General features: G+C 43.0%; 1 protein-coding gene across 1 annotated transcript in view; it reads right to left on the reverse strand.

The window, feature by feature from the left end:
• The window catches only part of STK26 (serine/threonine kinase 26), a 29,106-nt gene extending 18,063 nt beyond the window's left edge, over window positions 1–11,043 (reverse strand). The window contains exons 1-2 of the mRNA XM_071442323.1: window positions 10,911–11,043; window positions 10,684–10,805 (exon numbers count right to left, since the gene is read on the reverse strand). Of these exons, the coding sequence (XP_071298424.1) occupies window positions 10,684–10,725 (42 nt within the window). The 5' untranslated portion in view covers window positions 10,726–10,805; window positions 10,911–11,043. The remainder of the gene's footprint in view (window positions 1–10,683; window positions 10,806–10,910) is intronic.
• Window positions 11,044–12,416: the final 1,373 nt, after the last annotated feature.

Raw genomic sequence — 12,416 nt, forward strand, 5'->3', positions numbered from 1 at the left:
TTTCCTTTGATTCAAATAAACACATGTTTCTGAAGCAATGTCCTGGCTGTGCTCTGCTACAAGACTGACTTGCTGACTCACCTTTTCACCTCTGACCCTGTCATGTACCCGTTCTTCAATTTCTGAATTTTTCCTTTAAAACAAGCTTAAAACATACTGAATATGTAACTTCCAAGATTATAGAGAAAGCTAATGACAAAGACCAAATCAGAAGAAACAGTATGTTAGGCTGTGTCTGGATCTGTAGTACAGGGCAGCTCTTTTACAGAAGCAGGTCTTCTGAAAACACTCATTGATGAATTTCATTCAAAGGTACTGAACACAATTGAATGAAAAAACAAAACTTCAAAAATCTCAGACAGAGACTGAACTAATGCCTTGACTCTGACAAAATCAAGCACCCAACATCCTCTAGGATTCCTAAAGCAACAATTATAACAGTCCTGTGAGATTTCTTCTAAGTAGTCTGTCAGTGTGAGAACATATATCCTCTTGTTTTAGCAGTATTTCTAAAACCTGACCAAGAAATGCTGCTACACTATGGGGACTTTCAAGCATCTCCCAGGCTTTATGTGGAACAGAAGTTCCCTTAGAATTGCAACACTGCTACAGAGCAGCTCACCTACACTTACACCTACATTACCCAAATATGCATAGAATAAAGATATAATAATTAGTTCAGAGGATTTTATAAAAGGTTGGTAAGAGAAGCCCAGAGTGTTTACTCATGTTTTTAAGCACCCACTAATATAGCAGCCTAACAGGTCCTAGTATCTTTGGAAGGCATCAGAATTACTTGTGTTTAAAAGACTGTAATTTCAAGCAATTCCATTTGCAGGCATTTACCTGTTCTCAGATAATAAAGTACCTCTTAAAATTTTATTCTGTTCAGACCCCCCCCCCAAAAAAAATTAAGAGGAAGTAAGATTGACAAACCTGATAGGCTACAGTACTTCTTAAGATAATGTGTTAATCAACAGATACCCTTCTTTATCTCTTGCCATACACTATCTGCATGTAATTTCAGATATTTTTATATAGATATATATACACACACTAATTATACCCCATGCATATTAAAACATGTAACAATATTTATTCACATAAATTATATATTTTTCATATTTTACTTGCATAAGGAAGTTACTCACAGAAACTGTGCCATAGGCATGTGTATGTGTGTATACATAAAAATTTAAATAGTTTGAAGTTAATGAAGGCACAGGTGCAGATCCATTATTACTTAAAAAGAATAAGAAAATATGAACCTGCTGACATTCAAGACAAGGGTAGAACCTGTAGACATCTCTTTTTCTTCATCTTGAACATATACACACTTTTTTCAGCTATTTTGGCATGTAAATAAACTCTGATGTTGCGCTGCAGTCCTGTTTAAGACTAAGATATTGGAATTTGATTATATTTACTGGAACTGTATGATACATATGCAGAGAATATTACTTTAACAACAAAACAATTTGATTTTATCAAATTTTTACATTATCTACAAGTTTTTCTACTCAGTGAGTAATAAAAACTAGATCTGGGTTTTGCTGTCCTTAAATGGGACCTGACCTGAGTTACACCCTTTATGAAACATCTCTCTTATCTGACAAGGCCAAGCCTCATTGCCATTTTTAGTGAGAACCTAGGGAACCTCATATAAAAGCAAAAACAGCAAGAAAAAACATTTGTGGTTTTATTTCCATCAAGTTAGCCATAAGGTGAGCTATTTGAGAATTTCTGTGACTATCAAAACTCTAAAATCAACATTCAAATCCACCTATTGTCAGATTTTGAAGGAAAGAATTACCTTCATATTCAAACCACCTCTGACCCGTGGCAGATGCGAGCTGTCAATTGTACGTTATGCTGGAAATGGAAACCACTGAACTCACTTCCTCTATTCTTAGCTTTTCTTTCACACACCATAAAGCAGCTTAGGAAAAAGCAAAAATAAGCACAAAAAAAGACTAATACCATATGTTGCAAAGATTAGCTCTTTGACACAAGGCAATTTAAAAAATTTACACCAATTACTTATAAAGAGCACTCTGCATGGAGGAAAGGAAACAAAGAGAAATTTCCCATGAAAGTGAGTTTCTCTATAACTGATATCCTCCACATCCTACAGTTCAAATGGAGTCCCAGTTGGCTTCTATTCTATGTATCAATAGCTTTTAACTACCTAGTATATTTTTTAAATGTCCTCAAACCACTACATACAGCTGCATAATCTCCAATCTGTTCACATCTCTGAGGAGCACAGCCTATTAGAGAAATTAAGGTGGGAGGACACACAAATTACATGATTGAGTCTTTACTACAATTTGAAAAAAATGTGTGTGGCTGAATGCTTTCTAGCTAGAAGCATGGACATCCTGAAATGGAGAAAGAAATCAGTTCAAGACATCAATAGGTTCTGATGTCCCAGTGTATCAACTTACTGTTCTGCATTTATTAAGGGTTCAACAAACTGATAATTCACAACAAGTTTCATCTTCTCTGTTGAACAGTGCAGGACAAGTGACTGCTGAATGAGTACTTACCCACCTCAATGAACTAACCTGAATCAGAAGTCAGAACATAAAGGATTATTGCACTTTCTCCTTGCTTAAGAACACTTCCAACCTCTCCATTTTAAGAACTGCTTTGATAAACGTACTCTGCAGGGAGACTTCAAAGGCCACATCTAACAGGAATATGGAAAAATAGCCATTTATGGGCTGCAGCCTACTTTTAGCAGTGTGCCTTTCCTTTCAGCACCAGCCTGCTTATCAGTACACAAACAATTTTTTTGTTGCCACACCCATTTAAAGGAATAACCATGTCAGAACTCTGCGAGCAATAACCTATATCACTACAGCATTTCAACCATTTTCCTAATATTTAAATACAGCTAAGTGGCAACTGTTACATAAATTTGACAGGCCTTCTCACTCTAGAAGCCATTTTAGCATTTCCTGTGTAACTTAGGACTTGATACACAGACCTTCCTCCTGTAAGTAACATTAGAATTATACTACAAGCCAGCTAGAATACAAATAACAACAAAATCCAGGTTTTTAAGTTGCCAATTCATAAATTAAAAAGTAGTAGAAAGACCTGAAGTATGACACACATTAGTACTTTTGCTAAATCTCTCCACTGAAGAAGTCATTACTTATTTTCAGGCCAAACAAAATTAAAGTGAGGCACAAACATGCTAGTTGAAAAAGGATGGCTCCAAACCACAGTGTGGGTGGGTTAAAGAGCAGGCCACAAGTTTAGTTACCACAGATAAGGCTCCAGGCATAGTGACTGCCTGCAATGCACCCCAAGTGGGACCCCATACTTAGAGGGCATCACTACTCCTCTAATTTGGGGAGGGACCATTTGGAGAAAGGAAAGCAAACAGCAGTCTACCAGAATCCTACAGCTTCTGTTCTCTCCCCTAAGGCTGGAGGACCACAACCTTGAAAGCTGTACTTTCTTCTTGAACATTGGCCCTTGATCATATCGATGATACCGGACCTGAAGCTACAAAAAGTACACAAGGAAAAACCAGAAATACAACTCCAAAACCAGCTGCAAAGAAAGAAACCTCTGCTGCCAGAACCAACCTGCCCGTTTCAGGAAACTCCTTTTTCAATTACTTTGCAGCTCATTCATAGCATGGCAAAGCATCTCATTACATAAAAGGCAAGGGAAAGGGGGAAGGGAGGAAAAGAAACACCCTGGAGAAAAAAAAAAAGAATCAGATTCTTCTTGCCAACTAGGCTAGAATAAAGCTGTGCAGGAATGTAAAAATGTTCTTGCTATGACCAGCTGCCAGATGACACCTTCCTAGGTGAGAGATCAACAGCAAGAACATTTTGCTCCCCTCATAATTCTCTATGTTTTTAACTGATCTACATCAGTAGAAATTCAATCTTTTTACTCAGTGTTTTACATTTAGGCATGCTACAACACTCATGGTCGCTTCAAGCTGTACACTGTTTTTATTATTCTGCATTCAGCTCCCAACACAGAAGCCTCCACTGATACACAACTCGACATCTAGCAAAGCATAGACACCCTCTGATCCTCCCCCAGTCAACATTATTCAGATATTCAGAACATATAACAGTACCCAGTTGAGAGGAAAGCCTGCAAAAGATGGGGGAGCAGGAGGAAACAGGAAAAAACCCTCCATTCTCCAGGACTGAACACATGGTTCTTGAATTCTGGTTCATGTAAACAGTGAAGCCACTCTGGGCTCTCAGACTCTCCCTTCCAAGGCTCCAAGTGTGAAACCTGCAGATTTCTGCACATTTCTCATTCCTTTTTTTCCTTCACTGATGCACAGAGAATTTATGCAGAACCATGACAGACCTTGTCAGAAAGCTTTTTCATATATTCTGCTTCAATCAAGACCATTCAATTCCAGATTTCGGCAACACAAACTTGGATAGACACTTCCAAAAACTTCAGATTTTTGCAATTCTTCAAAGTTTTCCTTATGAAGAAGGAACCAAGTTTGAGCCATGCTCTATCCTGAGCTATGGACCTAATCAATACAACTCATCTCTGCAAAAACACATGCACAAAATATGATGAAGAATGAGACCAGCAAGCTACTGCTACCTAGTCAGTACCTGTATTAATAGTTTCTCTGATTCAGTTGTTTTTGCCAAATCTCTTTGGCCAGCAATCCTGTGGCAGAGGAGATTTCAGTGAATATCACCAGGTGGGCACCCTTCCCAGCAGATTTAAGCTTCTCCTTCAGAACTAAGGAGTGTGCTCAGTGATCCTCACCTAATCAGCAGAACAGACATGTTCCAGAAGAACTGCAAGAAGTTTTAAATTTCAAGAACAAATGACAGTTCTTTAAATAAATGCTGGTGAGGCAGAATTAGGAAGGAATTTTCTTTCCAATTATTGTAAGAAAGAAATAGCAGGATTTGGAACAGTGACTCCTGATGCAATAGACACCTCACCAACTATTTCTTTGAAGACACCATACAAGCAGACTCTACAGCATGACAAAAAATATTTATCACAGAAGCATTTCAAAACCAACTTTGTACCATTCATCTCCAACCTCATCTTCCCAAAACACATTTCTGAATGCTATTGTCAATTATTAAATTCAGTCCCTAAGAATAAATAAAAGGCACAACAACAGTGTCTTATAATTTTCCAAATTTCACTACTTCTAAATCTGAAGACTGTCACTAAAGAGAAAACAAGTGATACTTTTACTACTGGTTTTAAAATTCAGCCTTTCACTTCTATAGATGACTGAAAGCTGAGGCTACTACTCTTGTCTATCTTCACCAACACATTTCACAGGTATCATAAGACAAATGCTGCAGCAGAGCACACTCAGTGATATATACACCTCCTGGTGTACCACTGAGTTTCTATATAGAAAGAAGCATTCCTCACCTCAAAATATGTATCTAAATAAAAAATTGCAATATATTACTGAACTATTGCTTGCTATACATTCCCCTTTTGGAGAAAAAGGAGAAAAGCAAGACAAAACTTTCATAAGGACTTATAAAGCTGAGACACTGGAGTTCAAAAACAGCCAGTGCAAATATATTCAATGTTAAAATCATAATAAAATAGCAATTATATCCTTTTAAAAGTTAGAACTCTATTTTCAGATGTAATGTTTTTACCTTTGGGGGAATATTATTCTCTGCCCAAAACTGACAGTGTATGATGGTACAGAACAGAGATTTAGGTGAGCTGGTTTATGTGCTCTCTGCAGCTTCAGCTGATTTGCCTCTGAATTCCAAGTCAAAGCACTCAATGTGTCTATAAAACTGTAAATATGCACAGAAAATACTACTACAGGACTGGAATTTTTCTTTTAACCTTGACAAAAACATCTGCTGAATTCCAGGTGATTATAGCTGCACAGCTCCCATGTACTGAGTACTTTTCAGAGCTCTCTCCACTCTCCTCCTTTGACATCAGTAAGACATTACAGGGATGACTGAGCCACACTTTTCTTGCCACCAGAGTACCTTACCACAAGGCATAAGAGGGAAGAACCAAGTTCAGCTAATACAGCCTGAGCTGATTCAGGAATCTACTATTGGATACAATGGAGCTTGTAGACCCTGCACAACCAGGAAAGGAACTGCAGTGCTGAATTCCACAAATATTTTGTGCTTCAAGCAGAAAAGAGGCTTGCTCTCCATAAGGCTTAAAACACTGTCTTCCTGCAGTCTACCTGCACCACAGCTCAAAGTCCCAATCAAGGAACTGAAACTGGAAAAAACAACACAATCCACATCAACTTATTCATAAGACATCAGTTTTCTAGGCACTGTGGAAGTCTCCTGGTGTCCAACAAGTGCTAGACTTTCCAGTTTCCCTTAAGACAAAGCCTTTTCAAATTTGCTTTAGAAGCATCTGGATACAGCTCAGTTCCTAGGAGGAATAAATTAAAAGAACTTTGAATGCACCTTTCTTTGAAGGTTTAAGTTTCTCCAACATGCACTTTCTAAACATTTAAGTATTTTACAATAACAGACTGGTTACTCTTAACAGAAGCCATATTCTTTTAACTTCAGTGCATAAGGCTTACTAGAAATCTGACACACTTCCAGACTACCTTTAGGTACCACACATTTCTAGATGTGCACAAAGTTAAGAGAAAATGTGGGTTTTTTTCTAGGGCTATGAAACAGACCACTTACAAAATTAAACACTACCTCTCATCTTTCTCTACTCACCCAACCAGGCATTAAGTGATCTGCCCTGAGCAGCCTGCAGGGAGGGGCTCTCCAGCTGCTCTCAGGCCCTTCAGTGAGCAGCTCTGTTAACTGGCAGCACAGAGAGCAAAGCTCACCTTGACATCCAAGATTTCATTTAATCAAGCAATCCTTCAATTGTGAATCAGAGTACACTGCCTGACAGGTCACATGCTCCTGGCTGCTACACTTTTAGAGGAAGTTAGGTTCTTTATTGCAAGATAGCCTGAATGCCAACAAAAACAGATGGAGAGCAGCTCTAAACAACCTTTCTGGCTGTGCTCAAAACTACTGTCATACAGCATCAGGAGATATCAACAAAGTCATGAAAAAGGAAAAAGAAAGTGTTTAGGTGAGTGGGATAGCAGAGATAATGGGACATAAAGTCCCAAACCAAGTCAGTTCCAAAAACACACATACTAACAAAAAATATAAATGAGAATAATCAATATTTCCATCAGTTAATAAATTAATATTTCACAGACTTGAAGTTTTGCATGACAAATTAGAATAGGAAAATGGTAAGTTTATACATTAAAACTCCACCAGCTAAAAAAGACATTTATTACTGGAGTGATGCTCCAGCAAATTTACAGACTACTTTAGAAAATTTAAATGCTGACATATTGAGAAGTAGCCTCCCTGTCCACCTTAGAAAAGTTAATTGTTACTCAATTGCAAGTGAACAGTTTCCAACCTCTTTTATTTGTAAAGGGTTTTGGAGCATTGTGTGAGATGCAGCCAAGAACATAAGTTCATCAGAAACACACCAATCTCAAATGACATCCTTGAAATGTTCTGATCACTTGAAACAAACAACCCTCTAACTGTGTACTCTGTCTGCTGGGCAATACCAGAGCACTTAGGACTAATAATAAGGGGTCCAACACCTTCTTCACTCCAGCTGCCTCCAGCACCTGGGCTGGCAAAGACACAGGCAACATGTCTCCTGCAAGCTGTATCCACAAATGTTCTGTAGGAGTTCAACTGGATTCATTGAAGACAGTGCTGGTGAACAGGTTTCTCACTGTGAGATCTCTAAGCATTCCAGACTAAGAACTAGTTTGAATATTTTTATCCCAAGGAACAAAGTTACTGTGACATTACTGAATAAAACCTCAAACCTGACAATCAAGCTCACCACAAACTGTGCTTCCTATAACCAGGACACCTTAACTGTGCTCACCATCCTTTCCATTTCCCATCTCATCTTGGATTCTGTGTAAAATGCCATAATTTGGGTATCATGTTCAGCTTCAGACCACTCATGTTATACATACACTGAGTACTTGGGTTTTACTGAATGGGTTTAGAAGTTTGGCAGCTGGCTGAGTTAACACTGTACAACTGCATCAAGTGGAGCCTTTCCAAAGGAGCAAGGAAACTGAATGTGTTTAGGAAGTTGTTTGCAGAGGCAAGAATTGTTAGGTATAAAATTTGGTTTTGTTAGGGACACAAGACAGGTTAAACAGAATGTAACCACTACATAAACAAATGGCTCTATAACTACTCATAAGGGCAACAGATAATACCACCTCTGGGTCTGCCATTGCTGCCAGGGGACTAAAGTCAGACTCCAAGTCCACCAAAATAACTCTCTGTGATTTTCTGTAATTTTCCATATTTGAGGTTTTTTTAAAGGGGACGTGACTCTTCATAAGATGAAAAATCTTAAGAGTCAAAAAAGCTTCTGATATACTTTGGTGATAAACTGTCTTAAGCCTTGTTTTTGGAGTACGTGAATTACATAACATGTTTATTTCTGGATTTTTCTTTATACTTTTTGTATAATCAAATGTAAGGGAAAGCATAAGATGACAATAAAGCTGAAAACTTCAGGCTTGTGACATTCTCCGACAAATTCAGTTTCCAACTGTTATATTCAATAAAATCTTTCCTCAACAGATTACAAAACAAGAGGTTTGACATTACACTTTCCCACAGTGATAGTTTTAACATAACTATTACATCTTGCATCACAGAGGAACCTGTTTATTCCTTCTTCAATCAATCACTACACATTTACTTTAACACTGAGCAGAAGCAGGCATGCTTTTACCATCACTTAGATGATCCTGCCTGAACAGTCCAGATAAGTTAAAAAACCCCAAAGGAAACAACTCTTCTACCTCAGGCTGCCATGCAGTTGTTGTGTTGGTTTTAGTTTATTTTTTAAATTAAAACACTCTGTATTATGACTCTTCTAGAAGAAGGATGAGCAGATTAACATCACACCAAATTCTATTTTTTTTTGTATTCTGAGGGTTTCAGGACTTGTGTAATCATCTTCGTAAAAAAAAACCACCAAGGGAAAAATGTGGTTAAATTCTATGCATCTGTATTTATCTCACAGTCTAAAAAATGTTTTTAACATACTGATATATGTTAAGGGCTGTGAGTAACACTATTAACAATACTAGTGGGGATAAGGATGCTATTAGGACAAAGTTTATTGGTATAGCAATGAAAAAACAGAAGCTTAAATAATTTCAAGGTGCTTTTGTGTTGGCAGTTACAGTTGGAAAATAGGACAGCAATACATTAAGCAGATACAAAAATAGGAAATTGACAAACTAGAATGTTGAAACAGAAGTTTCCTAAATAAAAACACACTAGAAAGCCCAGAGGCTGTAATTAAAGAAGACTAAAGCCTTTAAATCTTTTATCACAAAATTCCTTCAGGATGTTCTAATGCAACAGTTATTCTGACACAGTGGAACAAGTAGGCTGAGAAGATGTGGCTTGTGTCCTCTTATAGAAACAGAAAGTGAATTACCATAATTTAACAGATTTCAGAAAGCCTAGAAATTATTAGAAAGGGGAAAGGTAAACTAAACCATAGCACTGGTAAACCATAGTAACTGGCAAAAATAGACAAATACTGTTTGTACATCAACTCTACACTTTCTAGAAGTCATGAAGTTACCTGACCAAGAGATATATTAACTTTTTGTTCTGAAGCCTTCTGAACTCTCTACTGTATCTCTCACATACACAGAGATGTATCATAAATGTTTCTGTATTATTTGACGTGAAAAAAACCTCTGATGTTATACAGGTATTACTACCCCAGAAGTTAAGAGAATACTCAAAACACTGACTGGGCTGCCAGGGTCTGACAAGCAAAAATCAGCACTGAGATGAGCTGATCTTTACATTGATAAAGATCTCTGGCTAAATTTGTATCAGATTATCCAGTGAAGTAAAAGAGTCATAAGTATTCCACCTTTCCTATGAAAGTCAGTAACATACCAACTTGTTTGTTTTCTACTTAATACTGTTACTAAAATATTTACTTCCTTCTGCACCTTGTTTTCTAAGCAGGTAAGACAAACGTACAAAAACGACACTAGGCCTCATTCCCAGGCGAGGAGAGGTGCAGGTTTCTGACAGACTATGCTCACCGCTGCTCTGTCCCCACCAGACCTGGCAGATACCACCTTTCCATGAATCCCAGGGTCCTCCGGGAAGCTGCACTACAGGCCCAGCGCCAGGCTGGTGGGGAAGTCCTGCAGCAGGTCGGCCTGCCAGCGCTCCTGGTATGTCATTTACAGCGCACCCACACACCCTGCGATTAACTTCACTTCGCCTTTAATCAGTTTTAGAGGCTCTTACGTGCTCCTGGATGCGGCGCGGCCACCCCTGAACAAAGGGAGGCAAGGAAGGAGGAGAATCTCTTCTCCCCCGCCGGGGTGCAGGTACGCGGCCCCCACAGCCTCCCGTTACCTCGGAGCAGGTTCCCTCCCTGCCTCCCTCGCTCCCCGGCTCGGCGGCCGGCCCGGCCTCCCCCCAGCCCAACGCGGCCTCCCCGCGGCCCCGCTCCGCTTCGCCCACCCGCGGCCCCCCGCGCCCCGGCGGCGGCTCCGCCCGGTGCGGGCCGCAAGCGCCGCTTCCGGAGCTGGGGCCGGGGCCGGGCCCGTCGCCTCCATTTTGGGCCCGGTGCGGAGCTCACCTGCATGCCGGGCACTTGCACCGCCACGGGCGAGTGGGCCATGGCGGGCTGCGGCGGCCGGGCGGGCGCCGCCCGCTGCTCCCCGATCTCGGCCTCTTTCTCCTGGGCGGCGGCGGCGGGGCCTGGAAGGACAAAGCGGCGGGGAGGCGGCGGCTTCAGCGCGGGCCGCGCTCCCTCCTTCCCTCCCCGCCCTGCCCGCCGGCCCCCGCCCGCCGCCGGCTCCTCACCTCGCGGCCGCGGGGCTGCGCTGCGCGAAGGGCGGGCGGGGGTCGCTAGCGCCGCTGTCCCCTGCCCGCCGGGCTCCCCGCAGCGGCCCTGCCCATGCCCCGCTCCCCGGACCCGGCGCGGGGACGGCTGCTCGGGGCCCCCCGGGGTGGCGGCTCTCGGCGCGGCCGGGGCTGGCTCAGAGCGCCATGTCGGGCTCCGGCTGCAGGCGGCGGCTGCTGTGCGGCGGCTGCTTCCGTCTCGGCTCCGGCCTCGCGAGGCGGAGCCGCCGCACGGCCCTGGCGTCACGGCGCCCGCCTCCCCGGGCGGGCCGGCACCGGGGCACGGCGGAGGGAGGGAGGGGCCGCGGGGACCCCTCAGCGTCCGCACGCCCCGGGCTGGGGACTGCGGCCGCCCGCGCTGTCACAGAGTGACCAACAAATAGGTTGGAAAAGACCTCTGAGGTCATCGAGTCCAACCGATGGCCCAACACCACTTTGTCAGCCAGGCCATGGCACCGAGTGCCACGTTCAGTCTTTCCTTAAACACCTCCAGGAACGGTGACTCCACCACCTCCCCGGGCTGCCTGTTCCAATGTCTAATCACCCTTTCTGTGAAGAAATTCCTCCTAATGTCCAACCCAAACATGTTCTTAAGCCTGTGTCCCCTTGTCCTGTCGTGGTTCCCCGGGAGCAGAGCCCGACCCCGGCCTGGCTACAGCCCCATCGGGGCGTTGTGCAGAGCAGTCAGGTCCTCCCCAAGCGTCCTCTTCTCCGGGCCAAACACCCCCAGATCCCTCAGGAGCTCCCTCAGCAGACTTGTGCTGCTCCAGGGGCTTCACCCACTTCTGTTGCCCTTCTCTGGTCCCGGTCCGGCACCTCAATATCCCTCCTGAGCTGAGGGGCCCAGAACTGGACACAGCACTGAAGGTGCAGCCTCACCAGTGGCAGTGCCGACCCCTTGGGTGCTGCCATGGGGTCCCTCCTGCACAGTCACAGCGCTGCTCCTTGGCCCCACTGTCCCCAAAATCCCATCACCTCTGTACCCCTGGCTCCTGCACCCAAGGGATAGTAACAGGGTACAAATAACTGAGGGAATATTTGATGGGGTTTACTTGCTTTTGTGACAAAAGTGATGTCTTGTCTCAGGGATGCTCCTGGCAGCTGTGGTGGAGGTGGTGAGGGCAGGTCCAGTTGGTCTTCAGAAGTTCAGCTCCCAGTTCAGGGTGGTTGGCTCTTTCTTGGCTCACCAGGGGGGTTCCCCCTTCTTTGGCCAGCTCTCCCCAGCCTGCACCGGCTGCTGCAGGGCTGACCCAGCACATACCTCTGTCCTTCACCACCACCTCCTTTCCTGTCCCTCACCACCACCTGCTTTCCTGGTGAGGTGGGGTGCCCCAACATTCTACCAGGGCCTGGACAGGGGAAAATAACAGTGTTTTTGAAGTGACTTTTTTCCCATTCATGCATGAGTCACACATTAGTGTGTGTGATTCACGTTCCTACACATGTAAGTTTTGCCAGTTACTGAAG

The sequence above is a fragment of the Agelaius tricolor genome, unplaced genomic scaffold, assembly GCF_023055355.1.
Source record: "Agelaius tricolor isolate 1412-34295 unplaced genomic scaffold, bAgeTri1.0.p SCAF_17, whole genome shotgun sequence".
NCBI lineage: Eukaryota > Metazoa > Chordata > Aves > Passeriformes > Icteridae > Agelaius > Agelaius tricolor.